We start from the raw sequence: 20,108 nt of genomic DNA, 5'->3' as shown, positions 1-20,108 counted from the left end.
CCTAGTTCTTTTTTGGGGGTCGTGATTCTCAACTCACTCCGGTGGTTCCTGGATCAATGCCCGCCTCCCGCCAGCTCGCTGCCCTTCCCCAGGGAGCAGGAACCTGGTGTGTCTCATCTATGGTTAACCAGCGCCGCACAGAGCTGGGCACACAGCAAGGGCTCCATGAACATTGGTTGGATGAAGGAAAGGTTGCGTCAGTCTTGGCCATAATCAGCTTCTACATACGTGACCTTGGACAGGTCTCACTTTCTGGGATGCAGTCAACAAACCCCGACTGAGCATCTGCCACGTACCCTTCTGGGCACTGGAGTCAAACCCAGGTCTGCTGGGCTTCCAGTTCTGTTCTTTCTGCTTATCCAGCTCTGCCTTTCCCGAGAAACCAGAGCTGAGATGCTGTTCGAGGCCTGGAGCTGGGCAACCCCAGCCAGAAGCCTTGTCCTCTCCTGCTGGCCCCCCAGACCTCAGATGCTCCGGTCCCCTGTACACCCTCCAGCATCCCTGCCTCCATGGCCTTGAGCACACAGAGCGCTCCTCCTTGTCTCCCTGCCAGTGTCCCATTCAGCCCTCACATTCCCAATGCAGGGTCACCAACACCTTGCAGCCATCCCCACGACCCTTGAAAGAAGGGACTCTGCTCTTACAGTGCTCAGCCGGCATGGGGACATACCCCAATCCTCACTGACCCAAACTATTTATGCGCATGGCTCCCCCATACCATGCCTGCCCCCCTCTCAGGCGCATCTGGGCTTAGACAGAGTCTGATTCATCCCCGTAAGGCTCTGCTTGATTGATCTTTCTCCCATCAGGCCCCACAGCATCTGCTCTCCATGCTCCAGCACCCAGCCCAGGACCAGGCACTCAGGCCGGCTATGAATGTTTGCCGCTGACTAGGAAGAGTGGGGGCAGGCCACAGGAGCGGGGGCTCTGGCTGGATCCCCAAAGTCAGGATGGGAGAATGGGATTCAGGGCACTTCCTGGGCACTCCCACTCCTGGTCCCCTCATCCACAAGGGGCTCCTTCTCTTCCCCCATAGAGGGCTCTGGGGGAGGGTCATGGAAGGTCGCAGGACAGATGGACTGTGGGCTGATCTGGGAAAGGACAGCCTGCCCCTCCCCCGGGAAGGACAACCACACATCTTAGAGCTATCTGGGAATCTGGGAATCGTCAGCTTCAGCAGAATTCCAAGGACTGGGAAGGTGAATGTGGGCATGCAAGGGGGAGCTGCCCACCCCTGCAAGGCCCAGTCTTTAGTTAGTGCCAAGCTGGGCCGACAGGCAGGATACCTGGATTTGACTCCTTTAGCCATTTGCTGTGTGACCTTGGGCAAGCCCTTGCCCCTCTCTGAGCACCAGTCAGTACAAGGAGAAGATTGAGTCAGTGTGGAGCTGCTCAGCACGAATGCTGGAGGCAGGGAGAGCCAGAGCCACCTCACCCCACCCTGGTCCCTTCTCTGGGATGGTGGGGGACTGGGGGGGGGCACTGCCCAGCCTCACCCACCTGTCCCTGTCTTAGGCTGAAGGGGACATAGTGGGCTCCCCAGGCGTCCTCTCCTCTGTCAACTGCCCTGTTGTCTGCTGGGGTCCCCCTCCCAGTCCCCCCTGCCCCCAGAGCTGTTAGGCTGCCAGCTGGGAACATCAGCAGCTGTGACAAGCGTCCTGCGTCATGGTGAGTCAGAGCCATCCCTCAGAGCCAAGTCCAGTCTCCCCACCACAGGAAGAGAAAGGACACTGGGGCTGCCCCTTCTCTCTTGCTCATACGGGCACATAGTAGGTGCTTCACACATAGTCATCAAATGGAGACTCTTCAGGCTTCCCGTGGGTGTAGGGAAGCTTGGTGACATAACAAGGCAACATATCTATGTTCACTGTCACTGTTATTTCTTTTCAGCCCTGAGTTAGGTACCTACTATGTGTGGGGCATTTTCACATATATTTCTCATTTAATGTGTATAGTAATCCTGTGAGGTGAGATTTCCTTTTACCCCCAGTTAACAGATGAAAACACTGAGGCTCAGAGAGGTGAGGCAACTTGCCCAAGGTCACACAGCTTTGTGTGAACAGAGCTGGCACTTACACCTGGTCTGCCTAGAGCCACTCCCCATCTGGCCCCCACTCCTGAGAGGGTCCGCAGGCGCCCCCACCCCCGGCACTGCCACCAGGCCTGACTCTGTCCTGCTGGAGGCCTCCAGCTCCACTTCACGCTCCTGCCCCAAACCTCATTCATCCCTGAAAACCCACCTGGGCGATCAGCTGGTGTTTGAGGGGAGCCAGTGAACCTAGCTTCCTGGCCTGTAAAATGCACACGGGTAGGGGAAGGTGTAAAGACTGAAAGAGATGTGTTTGTGCACCGGAAGGTTTGCTCAGGAGCTGGCTGTGTGCACGTGTGTGTGACTGTGTGTCAGTGTGAATGCAGATGGCTGCGTGTGCACGAGCGTCTGCGAGTATGTGTGAGTGTGTGGGGACACGTGTGAGTGGGCTTGCAGGTGAGTCCCTGATGGAGCCGCTGTTACCGTGGGAGACAGGAGGCCCCGGCTGAGAAAAGGCAGGCGCTGGGCCTCAGTTCTCTCCACCCTGGGTAAGCCCAGACAAGTGGCGGGGGGGGGGGGGGGGGGGACACACTGCTAAGGGGTGCTTGACTCTTGTCTGGCAGGGAACCCACTGGTACACTCGGCCCCTCTGGACCTCCACTCTAAGCCAGCGGGCCCCAAAGCAGGAGCTGGCGGTGAGAAATCACTGTCCCTCACAGCCAAGGGACATCAAGGCAAGGCATCTGGCTTCTGTGAGTCTCAGTTTCTTCCCCTGCAAAATGGGCGTAATGGAATTAGTGTTATTGAGCTCTGGTTGTTAAATTAAGGTTGTGTACTCTGTGCCCCAAATGCTGGCCTCTCCGCGCCTCTCCCCTCCGCCCCCTTCCTCGACCTTCAGCCAGGGTCACCGGGTGGCGAGAAGGAGAAGTGAGGGCCAGAGAATCCCTCCCCTCTCCCCGGTTCCCTGCTCCCTACCCTACCCCTTCGGTCCCTCCTCCCAGCCCTCCTCAACCTGCCCCAGGGCCCCGCCCCCCGCCCCTCACCCCTTCCGACCCCCCGCCCCTCACCCCGCCCCCCAGCCCGGGCTGCGGCCACAGGTGCGCAGGGCGGGCGGCGCCAGGGGCCCGGGAAGGGGCGGGGCGGCCTGCGCGCGGCTCGGGCTCCGGGGCTCCGGGCGAGCGCTCCCCCGGGTCCCCCCGCCCGCCGTGCTGCCCGCGGCTGGTAGGAGCGGGCGCGGCGCGGGAGGCGGCGGGGACGACCCGGCGGGAGCGGCGGGGAGCCGAGCGGAGGGAGCCGCAGCCCAAGCCCCAGCCCCTGTCCCGGCCCGACCGCCCGCCTGCCGCGCCGGCGCCGCGCGTGAGCCCCGGGCCCGCGGAGACATGAGCGCCCGGCGGCCCGAAGCACCCGAGGCGCAGCGGCCCGGCCTCGCGGCCCCGTGATGGGCTCCTGCGTGTCGCGAGGTGAGGGGGCCGCCGGCCGGGTGGGGGTGGGGCCCCGGAGGAGCCTGGGGGTTGCGGCTGGGGGGCGACCCGGCCTTCCCCAACCGGCAGCACGCCCCCCTCCCGCCCCCACCGAGACCTAGGGGACACGGTGCCCCCGGGAGGACAGGGGACGGGGGTGGCAGCGCGGAGAGAGAGCGGAGGGAGGTCGCCGCATCTCCCGCCGGGCTTGGAGCCACACCCAGGCCGGGGGCAGGAAGCGGGGTCGCTTCCAGCCCTGCAGCCACACGCCCCCTGTCGCGTGCTCTGGAGGGGAGGAAAGCTTCTGGCCGTTCCTGGCTTCTCTGGAGGGCAGGTGGCGGCCCCGGGAGAAGCAGCCGACTGTCCTTCCCACACTCCCCCGAGACACAGGCCTGACTTGCTCAGCGCCCCCACTTCTGTCCCCTTACCCCCTGCGCTGTCTTCAGAGTCCCCGAACCCCATCGACAGCAGTGGGTTAATGGAGAGGAACAGGTTCTATGGAAGGTAACCCTTCCCCCACTCTCATTCCTAACTCCCACCCCACCCCCATCCTCGGTCAGGGGACAGGAAGGGACAGAGAGAGCCGTGTGTCTGCCAACTCCTGGGCCTTTCTTTCTGCCTGGGAGCTTTCAACGGTGCCTTGCCCTGGCTCCCTCTGCTCTCCCCTTGTACTGCCCAAGGTGGCACCCCAGGAGTTGGAGTTGGCTGTCCCTTGGGAATGGCAGTGGAGTCCTACACAGAGCAGGGGGACTGGGGGTAGAGGTGACTGAGGCCTTGACCCCAGCTCGGCAAACCCACTGACCCCCAACCTTGGGGGCTGCCACCCCACCCATCACCCCCAAAACTTACTCAGTTGTAGAGGGATGAACAGGCCTGGGGGGGGGTGCTGCTCAGGCTTTGGGGGGGCGGGGGGCTTGTGCTGAGGGACACTGGGCGCTTCCCCGCCCTCCTCTGGCCTCTCAGGGGCCCACCAGTCCCTGTGGGACATTTGGGTAAGTGGCTTAGGATGTCTCAGGAGGGTGTCGGGCTGGCATCATGGGTGGGAGTTAGGTTGTGTGAGGTTTGTTCACTTACTCATTCATCAGGCTGATATTAGCATGATACTTACTGTGTGCCAGGTGCTGTGTACATGCTGGGCATCTAGAGGGGACAAGTCTAGCACAGCCCCTGCCCTTGTGAGACCCACAGCTTGCCAAAGGGGAAGACAGTTTTAAGAGGGAAGAGTATTTAGGGTTCTTTAGGACTGACAGGCTCTTAGCGTGTCTCCAGAAACCCAAAGGCTCTGGACAGGCTCTGGGTGTTGGGCATCTGGGATAGGGTATTTCCTTGGTGACAGTGTCCCTTCCCTGTCACTTGGTCATCCCGTACCGGGGACCCAACCTGTGAGCCACAGACCCACTGAACACAGTACGAGGCCAGGGAGGAAGAGATGCCTGCCAAGGTCAGGCTGGTGCTTGGGTCCTTGGGCCGCCCCCCACCCCCCACCAGGGCCAGCACCCTCTGCTGTGCCTGCTTGAGGTCACACAGACTGAGAAGGGGGACTTCCTTCGTCCTTCCCTCTGTGGCTTGGGCTCCCCAAGTGCCACCTCCAGATCTAGTTGTGTATTCGAACCTTGTCTCCTTCCTGAGGGGGCGGCACTTACCGTCCCTGCGGCAGGCAGAGCTGAATAAAGGTTAAAGAAGGGACAGGACACTGGAGCAGAGGACAACCATGATCTCAGTGACTGGACCACTACGTGGAGGGCACATGCCCCTCTGATTGTCACTAACACTGTCAGAGCAATTGTCACCAGTACTGCTTCCGGCTTGCCAGGGACTGGTTGGAACGTTTTAGGCACAATCAGCTCAGTTGGGGTAGGAGCTGTCCTAGTCCTCGTTTTACAAACGGGGAAACGGAGCAGGGGCAGGGGGGGAGCTGAGTGACCTGTAAAAAGCCAGGCCTGTGCCCCAAGCCTCTGCACTGCACCCCCGGCCCACAGCCGGGGGCGCCTGACCTGCTCCTCTCCAGCTGCAGGCTTCCAGGGGGGCCGGTGGTAATAACCACTCCTTTCTCCAAGCGCCTCCCTGTGCCTGGTGCGCAGCCCTAAAGCCAGGCCAGGGACTGGGAGCCTCCTGCTGGTGCTGATCTCTGAGTCTGCAGCCAACTGGGGCCGCCCTAGCCAGACGCTGGGCCCCAGGTACAGGCCACACCTTGGAGAGCCTCCCCACGCCAGCCTGGGGTGGCAATTCGCTTCCCTGTGCAGGGCCTGAGAGGTTAGGGGTGCAGACTCGGGAGCCGGCCAGCCTAGGTTCCCATCTGCCATTCCCTAGCTCTGTGACCTCAGCAAGTTACTTCATTTTGAATGGGTATCTCAGTGTTCTCATCTCTAAAATGGGACCAATATCAGTATCGATGTCGTAGGATTGCTGGGCAGGGATTACAGGACTTAATTCATGTAGAGCATTCAGACCGGTACTTGGCATGTTTAGCTATTTCTTTCATTTTAAATTTGTTGCTATTACCCTTCTGTGCGGCAGCTAAGCCAGCCCCTTTCAGCTGGGAAAGGGGAGGACACGGAGGCTTCCAGCCCCATCCTGTCTCACGGATGCCTCATGGCAGGCAGTTGAGGTGCTGAGGACTTGGGGAAAGTGACGGGGACCAGAGTAAGATGACACATGCTGTTTCCAGGAGCTATTTTGTGTTGTTGTCTACTTTTTTTTTTTTTTTTTAAGATTCTATTTATTTGAGAGAGAGATCGGGGGAGGGGCAGAGGGGGGAGGGAGAGGGCTAAGCAGACTCTGTGCTGAGCGCGGAGCCTGATGCAGGGCTTGATTTCACGACCCTGAGATCATGACCTGAGCTAACCTCGAGTCGGACGCTTAACCGACCAGGCACCCCATTCATTATCTACTATTAAGTTACCACCTGTCGGAGGCTTATCCTAGGCCAGGCTGAGCCTTTTTACTCTTCCGATGTAGTTCATCCTCATTCAACCCTGGGAGGGGAGACGTGGGGCTCAGAGACAGGAAGGGTCTTACTTGAGGTCACACAGCCAGGACACGGAGAGGCAGGATTTGAATTCAGGTCTGTGTTAGCCTAGCCCCTGAGCAGGGAGCCCCTGCCCTTTGCTTTCAGATGCGACCCCCAAGAGAGAGGCAGGAGTGCACGGCCAGTGCTCCGAATTGCTGCCCTCTGCAGTAACTCTCAGGGTTGGTATTTGATTGGGGCTTTGCTGCCACCGCAGGTAACAATGTGCACAGAGCAGGGGAATTAATATCTAGCCCCCTCTCTCCAGCTCCAGAGTCTCTCAGGGCCTGCCCCATGCCCCTGGCCCTGAGAACCTCTCCACCCGCCCAGGGTTGTCCTCCAACCAACCTATCAGCCTCCTGGCCTCACTGTGGGGGTCTCAGTGCCCTGGGCCCTGGGGAAGTCTTTTTTTCGGAAGGTCAGACATCTCTTATGTCTGGAAGAAGGCTCCAGCTCTGAGGGAACTGGGCAGAGCACCCCACAGAACGCAGGGCCCACCGACTATGATGTCTTCCCAGCCGCCTTGCACTGTCTCCCCTTCACCCCTGCAGAACCAGTGAGCAGTCTGACACCGGGCACTGGGGGAGACTGAGGAAGGAGTAGATGGGATCTTGACCTTGGGGAATGCACTGTCTGAGAAGACAGACACAACCTTGTCCCAGGGGGTGGTCTAGTGGGGGAGGCAGGACACGGACATGGACACACACACACACACAGAGAAAAACAGCCTGAAGAAGAGATCAGTACTGGCTAGTGGTTTGAGCGCAAGTTTTGGAATTTCAGACTGGATCAGGTTTGAACCTCATCTCTGCTGCTTATTAGCTGGTGACTTTGGAGAAGTGATTTAACTTCTCTGAGCCTCAGTTTCCCCATCTTTAAAAATGGGCATAATGGGGTTTAGTGAGGGTTAAACAAGAGATAATGGATGAAAAGGCCTAGGACAGTACCCGACACACAGTAGGTGTTCAATAAATGGTGGCAACAAATCACTGCAGGCCGGAGCTTGCTCATTAAGGCTGCTGGTGGCCTAATACAGCGGAGGCCAGTCTAGGTAGGCTTCCTGGAGGAGGTGAGGCTAGAGCAGGATGGGCTCTAGGATAGCTCGTCAAAGAGACTGAGCCCCAAGACAGCAAAGGAAGGAGAAAGGAGCTGAGGTATGTGGAAGGTCCAGGAGAAGAGCCTGTTGTCTCCCTCTATCCTTGGTTGGGGATAGAAACTGACCCCCATCAGCCCTCTGATGAAGTTACCACTGTGGGCCTGGTGACCTATAAACACGTGCCCCAGGGAGCAGGAGGGCCCTTTGTCCACTCGAGGCCAAGCCTCTGCCAAGCTCAGCGGGACGGCCTGCTGTCACGTCAGTGACTCACCAGGCAGAGAGGCCAAGGGCTCACTCTTGGTGTCCTCCCTCTGCAGGGCTCCCAGGGGGACTGAGATCTGTCCCTGTGGTCTAGAAAGGGGACCAGATCTGGGAGCGGAGAGGGATGGAGCGGCTGTAGTTTCCAGAGCACCTGCTGGGTCAGGGGCTTTATCCTCCAACAGCTCCTTCCTGGGGTGGCAGGTTCATTGCACAGGTGAGAGCCCTCGGCGGCTCACAGGGGCTGGGCCACACGCCCACAGCCTGGGCTAGAAGCGGAAAGCTGGGATAGACCCAGGGCAGGGACTGTGAAAGGAACACTGGGCCCGCTGTGTTCTCCTCAGAGGCAGGGACAGGGCCTGGACCTCGGTGGGCCACCAGCACACCCAGGGCTGAGCGAGGGGCTTCAGACCCAGGCTGCTGCTCTGTTACTATGTGCTTTCAAGGAGAAGTTTACCCTGTCTGGGCTGCTGGGAAAAAACAGGGTTAACCTGGGGCCCTCCCTGCCCCCCCTGGGGTGCAGAGCCCTGGGAGACACCCTGGGGACAGATGGCAACCGCAGTGTGTCAGTCGGGCTGGGACTCCCAACACCAAAGAACAGCAAAAGGGACTAGGTGGCCTGGAGGCAGGGGAGAGAGGACCGAGCTGTGGACTGACCAGAGGAACAGGGTGGGTGCTTTGCAGCCAGACGGCTTTAGGGGAGACATCAGGAGGAGCTGTCTGGGTGGTTGGGCTCTACAGCAGATAGGGAGCTGCTGATAGGGAGAAGGCGGCAAGCATCCTTGGTCGGCAGAAGAGCGCCCTGCTTGGAGGCAGAGGGATGCAGGAGATGTCTGGGTGACAGTCCTCTCCTTGAAGGACCGAGAAGGCCTCCAAGTTGCCAGGGCAACCAGAGGCTTGTCACTGCCTTGGCTGGGGGAGATGGGGGAGGGGACAGGTCTGAGAAGGGGCCTCAGACCTTGAGGTCAGAGGAGTAGGGTGTGGACAGAGGAAGAAGGAGGTACCCGCAGGAGCAGTGGCCAGGGGTCCCCTCAGGGGACCCACAGCCCACAGCCCACACGAAACACTGTGTTTTTCCAGTTGCTGCTGGTGACGTGGCTGCCCGTCCCAGCTGGGCGAAGAGCAGCCTGTGATTTCACCCTGGGCTGCTCCATTACCTGACGTCTCCATGGCAACCAGCCCGTGACATCACAGGGCCCAAGTCCTCGGGGGAGAAGGCAGCTTTGGCGGAGGCTCCTGCACCCCAACTGAGGTGGTGGGGGGGGCAGGAAAGCTGGAGAGGGGCTCAGAGCCAGCAGTCCTCCAAGTCCCCCTTGACCAATGACCTTGTTCAAGTCCTGTGTGCTCCAGGCCCTTGACACTGCCTATCAGGCCTCAGCTCCCCTCACTCCCTGGCCCGCAGTCCACGGAGCTTTAGGGATGGCCAGGGGCCCTAGAAATATCCCAGCACCCGTCTGCCTGCACCCCGGCGGGCCCCGGCTTCTGCGCTGGAATCTTAGGAGTGGTGACTTTCAAACGTTTTTGACTAGAACCCGTAGGAATATATTTTGCGTCATGACCCAGCACACGCTTAGAACATTTTCGCCGCATGTGTGTGGGCACATGTGGGCCTGTGCGGTTTAAACTGAAGTTTCGTGAAACAATACTTAACCTGACTCCTCAATAGATTCTGGTATTTTCTGTTCAATTCTATTCTATTTATTTATTTTTTAAGATTTTATTTATTTGACAGACAGATCTCAAGTAGGCAGAGAAGCAGGCAGAGAGAGAGAAGGAAGCAGGCTCCCTGCCGAGCAGAGAGCTCGATGCGGGGCTTGATCCCAGGACCCTGGGACCATGACCTGAGATGAAGGCAGAGGCTTTAACCTACAGAGCCACCCAGGAGCCCTCTATTTTATTTTTTAAACACATGACCTAGTAAGTGGCTTAAATGACCCACAGAAGGACATCCCCCTCCCCTGCTGGAACCTGGTATTTGTACACCTGGAGACCCTGAAGCTCGGGGAGGGGCAGGACTCACGCAGGGCGCACAGCCTGGACTCGGGGTGAGGAGCCAGATGAGCTGAAAGCCCCGGTGTGTAAGACCCGGCTCAGCCCACACTGCTGTCGGTTCCTGGGTAACAGAGCTCCGAGTTCAGGGCATGGGGGCATCAGTCCTGGCTCTGCCTGCCTTTTCCCGCCCTGTTTCAGACAGGCTCATTCAGACTCCTTCACTTGCCTGCTGGTAAGAGTCTCCAGGCCCCTCTCAGAACTCTCTGGTGTCCCTTAGGGATCCTAAGCCCAGTCCAGTGTGAACAGAGACTTCCACCCCATACCTTGTTCAGTGTTCGCTTCAGCCCTCCAGCCAGGACTGCTGGCTTCCCTCCTCTCCAGGTCCCGTTCTCCTCTGACATCTTGGGGTCTGGCCTGAGGAACTTGAGAAAAAGTGGCCAAGATACATTTATTTATCTGGAGCTCTGATGGTCTCTGTTAGCCACCACTGGCTCACTGTTGAAGCAAAGTTTCAACAAAAATGAGCAATGTGCCAGGCCCTGTGGCAGGAGTGCTAGGGCTATGGTGGCAACTAAAGCTGATGAGGACCAGCCCTCAGTGAGCTCATGGTTTGGTGAGAGATGGTGAACAAGGAAACAGACACATAATAACGTAAAGAAGGAATGTCGCTTTAGAGAAGGAATGATGGAAAATTAGGAGATAGGAAAGGACGGGTGCCATTAAACAAGGTGGCTGGAGGCCTCCCTGAGGTTCTAAAGTTTGAGTAGAGACCTGAATACGGTGAGGGAGTGAGCCTGCAGCTCTATGGGAGGATGGAGTTCCTGCTGGAGGAAAGGCACAGCCAGTGCAAAGGCCCTGAGGCAGGAGTGTGCTGGGCATATCTGAGTGGCCAGTGTGGCTGGAGTGCAAGAGGGAGAGTAGTGGAAAATGAGAGGGCAGGGGGGCCACGGGCCCCAGGTTAGCATGTGTGAGTTCTCTCAGAGGCTGTTTGGGGGGCCTGCCTGCAGCAGGACCCCTGTCATGGGACCTCTGACCTGGTTTGACCTCTTCCCTTCCCTGCCCAACTCCCTTGCCCTCTAAAGTTGCCCACCCTCCAGCCTCTGGGATCTGGGGTCCCGTTGCCCTGCAGGCAACCCTCCTAGGGGGCACCCGCAAAACTCAAACATGGCCCCTTCCTTAGTGTCCCTTGAGAACGTCACCGTCCTTGCTGTGCAGGGGGAGGGAAGACAGGCCGCTCCACTGCCCCTTTGCGTCCCAGCCATCTCTCCCCAGCTGTGCAGAATCCGACCCAAGGCGGGGTGAGGGTGTGGGATGCTGGCCTCTCCTTCCCAGGATCCCCTGCCTGCTTCCATGCTCAGCTCCTGCAGCTCTGCCCGCGGGTTGTCGAAGCCGGGGAAGGGTGCTGGGAGCCCGCATCCAGGGCAGGACAGGCTGCTGGCTGGGACCAGTGCCCTGCAGCGGCCTCGCCTCCCTGCCATGGTGCAGACCCCCTGCTCCTCGTGTCTCCTGGACCTCACAATTTCGTACAAGCTGCACACCCCACCCTCCTCTGCCCTCACCCCCCTTCTCCTGGCACCCCCCCCCCCGCCCGCCCAGCTAGCTCCTCTATCAGTGCTTCTGTGTGGCCCCTGACCCCCACAGAACTCATCAAAACTCCTTTTGTGCTTTGGAAGAGAGTAAGCCTGGGCATCAGGGTAACAGGGCGCAGACCCTGACTGTCTGCCACGGGCTGGGTGCCTCTGGGTAGTTCATGCCCGCCTGGGCCTCAGCTTCCTCCTCTAGAAAGCTGAGCCATGGATCCTTCCTCTTTAGGTCCATCAGTCAGTATGAGGAGTCGGTGCCGTCACACCAGGAGAAGGGGTGCTGCTGTCCCCTGGGGTCAGCCTCGTGTTTGCATAAGGGGCTTTGAGGCTGGTTTCTATCAGACTGGGAGCTCCTGGAGGGCCGGGATGGAGACTTAATCCCACCTCTGTCCCCACATGCTTGCACGGTAAAGACAGGAGACCGGTGCTCCTCAGGTGAAGGAATGAAAGGTGGTTTCCGTGAATGAATGACCTAGAATGTCACTCTCACTAGAATGTCAGCTGCGTGAGGGCAGCTGACACTCGAGAGTCTCTTTCTCATTTGCCAGTGTTCCTCGTGTGCAGAACAGCGCCTGGCACATAGTAGGTGCTCAGCAAATACTTCTGAATGCCTCAGAAATAGATGCTTACTCCCTGTGCTATGGTCTCCATTCCCTCGGCCTCACACTCACCATGAGGGAAGGGACCGGACACTTCACAAAAGCTTGACCGTGTTGGGGAGTGCCTGGTGCCCAGTGTGGGGACAGGAAGGGGACCATCTGAGGAGCAGCACGGAGGCTGGCCTGCGCGCCCCTGAAGGCCTTGGTGGGGGCCTGGCTGTCCTCCTCCAGGGCAGTGGAAGGAAGCCAGTGGCCGGTTTTCAGCAAAGATGCAGTCTGACCTGTATCCTCCCTGTGCAGAGGAGGAGTGTGGGGAGTGGGGGAAGCCTGTGGCCTCCAGGTGAGAGGGCGGTGCCCCCAGGTGGGGAGCAGCGGTGGGGACAGGGAGGGCGGGGTCTGGAATGGAGGTTGGAGAGAGCCAGTAGGACTTGCTGGTTGGGGGGGGGGGGGTTGGGGGAAGGCAGCGTTCTGAGAAAACTGGATTTTTTGGTTGGTGCAGCTGGGTGGGCTGTTGCATCATTTGCTAAAATCAGGGAAGAGGAGGAAGATGGACCTGGGTCTCCTTGAGACGGCGGCCGCCTGTTGGGCATCCGTGAGGGGAGCTGGCTCTTCATTCGGGGGCTCAAGCAGAGTCAGGGGCACAGGGGTAAATGCGGGGTCAGCCGCACACGGAGGAGGTGTCCTGGGAGAGACCTGGGGCGGGGCGAGAAGGGGCGGGGCTGCAGCAGAGAAGGGGCGGGGCTGCAGCAGAGAAGGGGCGGGGCTGCAGCAGAGAAGGGGCACGAAGGAGGGTGGTGGGAGGGAAGCTGGAGATGGGCGTGGCTTGAGGGGGAGGGAGGCCCCGAGGGGAGGAGACAGGAGATGTCCCTGCTGTCTTGGGGCGGTCTCAGGAAAGGCTGCCTGAAGAGGATAGAGGAGAAAATGTGTGTGTGTGGGGGGGGGGGGGCGTAGAGGTTGGGCACAACTCTGAGTGTGGTGTGGGAGGGGGCAGAGGAGCGGGCAGGGAGCTGAGGGGAAGCAGGGTTGAGGTCTTTAAAGGATGGGAGATGCTGGGGCTGCTGGGAGGTGAGGGTCTGATGGGGGGGCGGGGGGCACGGGATGGGTGGGGAGAGCAGGGATGCAGGGGAGAGTCCTGAGGGGAGAGACACCGCAGCACCTGCCGTTGGTGGCCAAGAGGGAGACAAGGGCAGACGACCCGAAGAGAGAAGACAGGGGGCAGGACCCCCGGTGGGGGCGAGTCAGGCTGGGGGGTGGTCTCTAGGGTGTGGGGGCTGGTCTTGGATGGAGCAGGACAGCTCTTCCTTTGTCACAGGAAGGAAAGCAGATGGTGTGAGCAAAATGGGGGCAGGGCAGTGATTTCAGGTAGAAGAATGGGGTGATGGGGTGAGGCCTGCTCTGGACCTCCATGAGGGATGGGGGAGCGGCCAGCAGCAGGCTGTGGTGCCCGGGTGGCAGGTGTGAGAAGTAAAGCTGCGTGAGGTAGTTAGCCGGGTTGGAAGCAAACTTTGCAGGAACTGGAGACCTGTAGACGGTACCCTGGTCCGTGTCCTGTGGGAGGCTGGGGACCTTCTCCAGTAACGCGCAGCCCCGCGGGTCCCGGTGTGGAGCAGGTGGAGGGTGAGACTGGGCAGGGCTGGGAGTTGAGGGCCTCTGTGAAGGCGAGCTCGTAGGCTGTGCCAGGGATGGGTGCTAGCTAACCAACCAAATGGAGGGACAGACAGATGGACGAGAATTCCCACTGAGGGCACCAGGCAGGCGGTCTGGCAGGAATCCCTGCCTGCCGAGGGCTTGCTTTTCTACAAAACGGTCTTTGTTTTCTACAAAATGACATTGGTGGCCATAAAGTAGCGCCCAGCGCTACTGGGCTGGGCAGTACTGGGCTGGGCAGGGCTGGCTTGAACAAGCCTGGTAAGTAGGGAGTGCGGGGCTGTGGGGGGGGGGGTTCCTAAGTTCCTCCTGTCGTCATATTTCCAGATCTGTTCACAAGTGCCCACAAGGACTGCCCCATGCCCCAGGGCACGGACCCCCGGAACCCGGACTTGCCCTCCAGCCACCCCCACACTGTTACTGCAGACCATGTCACTGGCAAGGTAACTGGTCCCACTTGATCCTTTCCTTCACCTGCCGTGCTGGTTCCTGGGACGCCCCCTACAGCGCTCCCCAGGGAGCCGCAACTGTTCCCATCTTCCCTCCTTGGATCAGAGCCCCTAAGGTTTGGTATGCATTTGGGTGAAAGTCTGAATCGGGCTGGGCATCCAGGGACTTGGACCAGGACCAGAAAAGAGAGTCCTGTTCTGGAGGTCTTTCCACACAAAGTACCTCAGCCTTGCAGATAACAAGTTCCCTGACCAGCCCACCACCTTCCTACTTAGCAGCCTGCCCTGCCTTCTGGAAGGTAAAGAAGTGGTACTTTTTTTTTTTTTTTTAAGTTTATTTATTTAAGTGATCTCTACACCCAACATGGGGCTCGAACTCACAACCTGGAGACCAAGAGCCATGTGCTCTGCGGACTGAGCCAGCCAGGCACCCCAAGAGTGGGATTCTTTGTCCAGATGCCTTAGGAAGAGCTTGCCAGGGGCCTCAGATCCTGGGGCATCATTTCCACCCCACCCCCAGACGTTGTGACTTGGACCTACTGGTTGACATAACTTTTTTTTTTTAAACACACACCACATGCTAAGCTTTATGCTGGATACTTTGTCTCTATCATGTCACTTGCATCACCACAATCCCTGAGATAAATGGCATTTATCACCATCTTACAGAGGAAGAAACTGACGTCCTGAGCCGTTAAGGTGCTAGTCTAAGGGTACCCAGGTAGAAAGGGCAGAGTCGAAGCTCGAACCCAGGTCCGATCTACCCCCTGCACCTGCTGCCTTCCTGGCGGAGCCCCCACTGCTCCCCGCCGCACCACAACATCTTTCTCTGCACAGTGACGGAAGGCCGGGGGACCGGACCAGGAGTAGGCAGAGCCCGGACCTCAGACAACAGCAGAAGGCTGACACCCCCCCCCACCACCCGGGGCTCAAGGACTCGTGCCATCTGCTGGCACCGTCTGCCAGGCCCTGCCTGACCCTCTTCCTCCTCTCATTATAGGACAAACAGATGGATTTCTGTTGGGATCCTTGGCAGGTCAGTGCGCTTTGCCCATCCCGCAGTCCAGACAGCCGCCGCGGACACTGTGGCCCCTTGCTCTGCGACCCCAGCTCGGGCACACAGTCCTGCCACCCTGGGGAGGGGGCCTGATGACAGCAGCGGGTGGGACGGTCCTGTGGGAGTGGCAGGGTCGCCTGGGGAGGGGGCTTCGTGGGACGGTAGTGGCCGGGAGATGTCCTCTGGCAGGTCTGCCCTGCCCTACTCCCCCCTCCCCTCCTTTTTGCAGAGGTGCTTCCAGACCACCAACGGCTACCTGGCCGACTCCAGGTCCTGCTCCAGCAACTACAACGTGGCAGCTCTGGCCACCTCGTCCCTTGTGGGTAGGTTCCAGGGTCCCTCCCCTGCCCCAGGGTTAGCACAGCCTGTCCCTTGCCCTTGCTGTGGCTGGAAGGGATGCAGCCTGTGGGAACCAACATTTCCCGGACCCACGCTCCATGCCAGGTTCTGCAGGGATGAGGGATTTAGGGTTCCTGGCCCCCACCCCTGCTGTAGAATTGCTCGAAGCCGTGAGGGAATGGACCCAGTCTTTCGGAAGTCTGCCTGGCGTGGCCTCCCGGCCTCCACGGCAGGTGCAGTCTGCCCGTCATCCTGCCATGGGTGGGCTTCCCTGGAAGCAGAGCCCGGATGCGAATTGTGCGGGTGATTTATGGAGGGATCGTTCTCAAGGGCAGCTTGTAGGAGTGAGGGCAGCAGGACCGGGCAGGGGAAGGAGCTCAGCAGAGATGGGGCTACAGGAGGACTCTGTCTCCGCCCCATCCCTGGGAGCTCAGGAGCACGAATCAAACCTCAGAACTTCCGGTGAGCAGCGTTGAGGCTGGTGGCGGGTTGGGTATCACTACCGAGTTGGTCAGCGGTGGCTCCTGGAAGGCTCTCCCGCCTCCCAGGCATCTCCGGGTGAGGCCACTCCCGTGAGCTAAGGGCAAGGCTCCGGAGAGGGCTGCTGGTGGGAGGCGGCAGCAGCTGGGAGATGGACACGCAGGCCAGCAGAGGGGCGTCCAGGGGCTGCCACCGCATCTGGCCCCGGTCCCCCACGGCACACGCAGGCCTTCCCGCGCTGCCCTCCCCCGTGTTTGCCCTGACTCTCTCCCACCCAACACCCTTTCCCTCTGCCTCCCCTGCCCTGCCAGGGCCACTCGAACCGCCTCCTCCAGAGCTTCCTCTGGTTGCCTGTGCTCCTAGCTCGGGGCTATGTGTGGCGGGTTCTCCCCCCGCTTCTTCCTCATTCCCATCTTTCCCATTTTCTCAGTATTATGTCTCTAGCTTCCTTTCTTAAACATTGCCAGTCCTCACTTCACGGCTCCGAGACCCCAGTGATGGCATGCTCAGCCTCGGTTCAGAGAGACGCTGAATCATTTCTGACGGTCTTCTCTGTCAGCTTCCACACCGAGGTAGTCTACTCCTAAGAGCCCTTCAGGCCCCCCGCCCCGCTTCCCAGCCCCTGTCCTGTCTCTCGCCGCATCCCTTCAGTCATCCCTCCTGATGGTGCCCCATCTCCACCCTTGGCCCCATCCCCTAACTGGGGTGCTCTAAACAACGGCTCTAACCTGCCACTCTTTTGCTTATTACCCTGCTGTGGCTCCCCATTGCTAGAAGGAAAACTCTGGAGTCCTAGGCTTGCCTCTCTCAGTCCTAAGTCTCACCCCTGATGGGCTCCCCAGCCTTTTCTGCCATCCCAGCCTTAGTATGGCCCCCATATCCCATCCCCGGCAGTCCCAGAATCATGCCAGATTCTGCCATGCCTTCCTCCTCGTCTCATCTCTGCCTCCATCTGCCCATCTGTCCCATACACCTGCAAACCACCAACCTACCTATAAAGCTCAACCCCAGTCCACCTCTTCCAGGAAGCCTTCCTGGCCTGCTGCATCCCACATAGGTCTCCCGCACAGCAGAGCTGGCACTGGCCTTGGCACAAGGGGGTGCTCTCTCGGAACTGGTTAATTAATAGATAAAGGGAGAGGGCTGGGTGGACCTTGAGTGGATCTTCTGGGACAGAAGGGTCTAAACCTGGTCAAGGGGAATGAGGGACGGGGCAGGTCTGGGAAGAAGCACCAGGTGGAGGGGGACATTGCTGGGAGTAGGATATTGGGAGGGCTTGGGGCCTCTGCATGGGTGGGGACCTAAGTGAGGTGGGGCCTTGGGGCTTGGGGAGGGTGTGGGGTGCTGACTGGGCGTGGGCTCTGGTTGGGCAGGAGGACCTGCTGGGATAGATTCAGGCATTGTGAGTATGGGGCTGGGAGGACACGGGGCATGGGGTGAGTACAGAGCCTGAATGCTTGTAGGGTACAAACCATTAGATGGGCCTGAGTTGTGGGGGGGCGGGGAGACTGGGGGGGGGGGGCAGGCCCCTGGGCAGAGTTTTATGTCAGAGCAGTCACCCAGCTGCCCTCAATGCTCCCAGGAGTGGTGCAGAGCATCAAGGATCACATCACAAAGCCCACGGCCATGGCACGTGGCCGCGTGGCCCACCTGATCGAGTGGAAGGGCTGGCGCGCCCAGCGGTCAGGCTGGGAGCTGTCCCCCGCTGAGGACGAGCACTACTGCCGCCTGCCCGATGAGCTGCGGGAGGCCCGTTTTGCTGCAGGTCAGTGGTTGGGGAGCCTGGGGACGGGGACTGGTCGGGGCTCTGGTCCTTAGGGGACCGAGGGTCGCCACATGGGCATTGTCGAGACATGGCCATGGGTGGACAGGCATTCGGGGGAGCCGTCTGGTCACCAGGGCCCAGATGGACAGTTGGGTGTTGGGTGCCAGCCCATCCTGGTGCTGAACGCCCCCGCCCCCCGACGCGTCCCTGCTGAGCTGGTCTGGCTGTTCCCCCATCCCCGGCAGGGGTTGCCGAGCAGTTTGCGATCACAGAGGCCACGCTGAGCGCCTGGTCCTCGCTGGACGACGAGGAGCTTCACCTCGAGAACAGCCCTCAGGACATGGTCCAGCTCCAGGGTATGACCCGGGTGGGCGCCGGGGCGCGGTGGGTGGAACAGAGCTGGGGCTGGGTGCCAGCCTCCAAACTACGGTGGCCTCGGACAAGCCCCTCCCGGTCTCAGCTTGGGTTTTTGCATCTGTGGGCGGGAGCAAGGGGTCCTCGCCCCACCCACTGCCGACCAAGTGCATGCGCGTAAGCGGGGAGGCGAGAAGGAGCGCTGTAACCGGTTAGGGGATGACGTGCTTACCCACTTCGGTGTTGCCCTGTGCCATTTCACGTCCTCCTCACCACACCTCTAAGAAGGGGGCCCTGTTATTATTTCCTTTTACAGATAAGGGAAACTGAGGCACCAGGAACCTTGCCCTAGGTTACAGCTAGAGGCTTCAGAGCCTGGATCTGATCCTTAATACCAAGCACAGCCAGTCCAGGTTACTGCTGGGGCTTCACTGGCCCCGGGGCCTCGGTGACACCCACAGGCCCATCATTTTACAGGAAGAACAGCGGTTGTCCCAGCTTTCCCAGCGCCGGATTCGAGGCCGGCAGCGTAGCCTGCTGTTAACGACTCCAGCTTTCTCCACCACCCCTGTAATCCCCAGGGAGAAACTGGGGCTCAGAGAGGTTCGGTGACTGGCCCAAGGTCACACAGCTCGGCAGCGACAAAGGATTTGGAGACCAGTCTTCTGTCCCCGACCTTCCCTCACGCACCAGGAGAGGGTGAGGAGCAGGGCTGGGACTCCGTTCCTCACGCTCCTTACCCCTCCTGTTGGTTTTCCAGACCTGGAGAGCGTCTACCTGCAGGACAGTCTTCTGAGTGGCCCCTCACAGGATGACAGTCTTCTGGCCTTCTCCTCCTCTGGCCTCTCCCCCGAGGGCTGGCCCTCACCCGACGAGCCCCCCATCACTGCTGTCGGCCCCCAGCCCCCCAGCCTGGAAGAGGAGCATCAGCGGCGGCTGCCTCGGGGTCTGGGGCCTGAGGGTGGGGCCCATCTGCAGGGTTCCCTCCCCTCGGTGGACAGCATCTCCCTCTCAGAGGAGGACGAGGTGTTCTATAACTGAGGGGGGGCGGCTGTGTGCCTCGGAGCCTTCTCATACTGTGACCTTGCCCGGTGGGCAGCCCAGGCGTATCAGGATGTTGGGGTCTGGGCCGGGCATTTCTGGACTCCTCAGGGCAGGCAGGGGTGGGTACAGCAGGGACGGGGGCCCAGCCCTTCCCGTGGACCAATCGGTGCCTCCGTGGACCTGCCCCAGGAGTGGGAGCCATAATCCCCCTTCTCCTTTCTTTACTTGGCTCAGCAGGGAACCTTCCCCTGTGGGGTTTCCACTCGAGGACTCTCAGCAGGCATCAGGGCAAGCTGCCACGAGAAGCCAGCCTCTGGGCCCCTGGGCAGACGCTCTCAGAAGGACTCGGGAGACCCACTTGGAGTGGGGTCTGGGGACCCTGCCTTGACCCCGGGGCTCAGTCCTCCCCCCTCCCTCTGTGTTTGTGTCCCCATCAGAGGTGGGACAGCCTCTCTGGTAGCTAAGCTCCTCGGCTCCCTCCACGAGGATCGCCTGTCCCTGGTGCCCCTGCTCCCTTCCTTGCACCCTCCTCCCACCTTCCAGAAGGTTCTCTACAGACATTAAAGTGGTGGATTCACCCTGGATGAACTTGGCCTGGTCTCTGGGGGAAGGTGTGTCCTTGAGCCCCTGGGGTAAGGGGGTTATAGAGGGATTTAGGGGAGGGCCCCTAACCACCCAACACACACACAGGTAGTCAGCCTCTGCCACCCAGCCAGGAAAGACCCCATGGAAGATGCCTGAGGTTCTGTGGATCTCCCAGGAGCCATACCTAGGGACCTGTTTTATCAGCCCTGGCTCAGCCAACAAGGAAGCTGGGGGTGGGGTGAGGGTAACTGGGCCACAGGGTCCTCCTTATACCTGAGAACAAGCATCCTAAGACCTGATGGGGGACCTGCTTACCTACCAGGGACCTATCTCCCTGCCAGGAGGAGCAGTGGGAGGCGGGAGA

General features: G+C 60.0%; 1 protein-coding gene across 1 annotated transcript; it reads left to right on the top strand.

Annotated features, from left to right (window-relative positions):
* The first annotated feature begins 3,196 nt into the window (after positions 1 to 3,196).
* Positions 3,197 to 19,743, top strand: FAM131C (family with sequence similarity 131 member C). The gene is made up of 7 exons (XM_059137521.1): positions 3,197 to 3,489; positions 13,999 to 14,114; positions 15,121 to 15,156; positions 15,407 to 15,500; positions 17,579 to 17,761; positions 18,007 to 18,117; positions 18,876 to 19,743. Exons 1-7 carry the CDS (start codon positions 3,468 to 3,470, stop codon positions 19,154 to 19,156), a joined length of 843 nt encoding a protein of 280 aa, XP_058993504.1. The 5' UTR covers positions 3,197 to 3,467; the 3' UTR covers positions 19,157 to 19,743.
* Positions 19,744 to 20,108: the final 365 nt, after the last annotated feature.

This window comes from Mustela lutreola, chromosome 10 (genome assembly GCF_030435805.1).
Source record: "Mustela lutreola isolate mMusLut2 chromosome 10, mMusLut2.pri, whole genome shotgun sequence".
Classification (NCBI taxonomy): domain Eukaryota; kingdom Metazoa; phylum Chordata; class Mammalia; order Carnivora; family Mustelidae; genus Mustela; species Mustela lutreola.
Note: the sequence above shows the minus strand (reverse complement) of the source record. Positions and strands in the feature narration are given on the sequence as shown.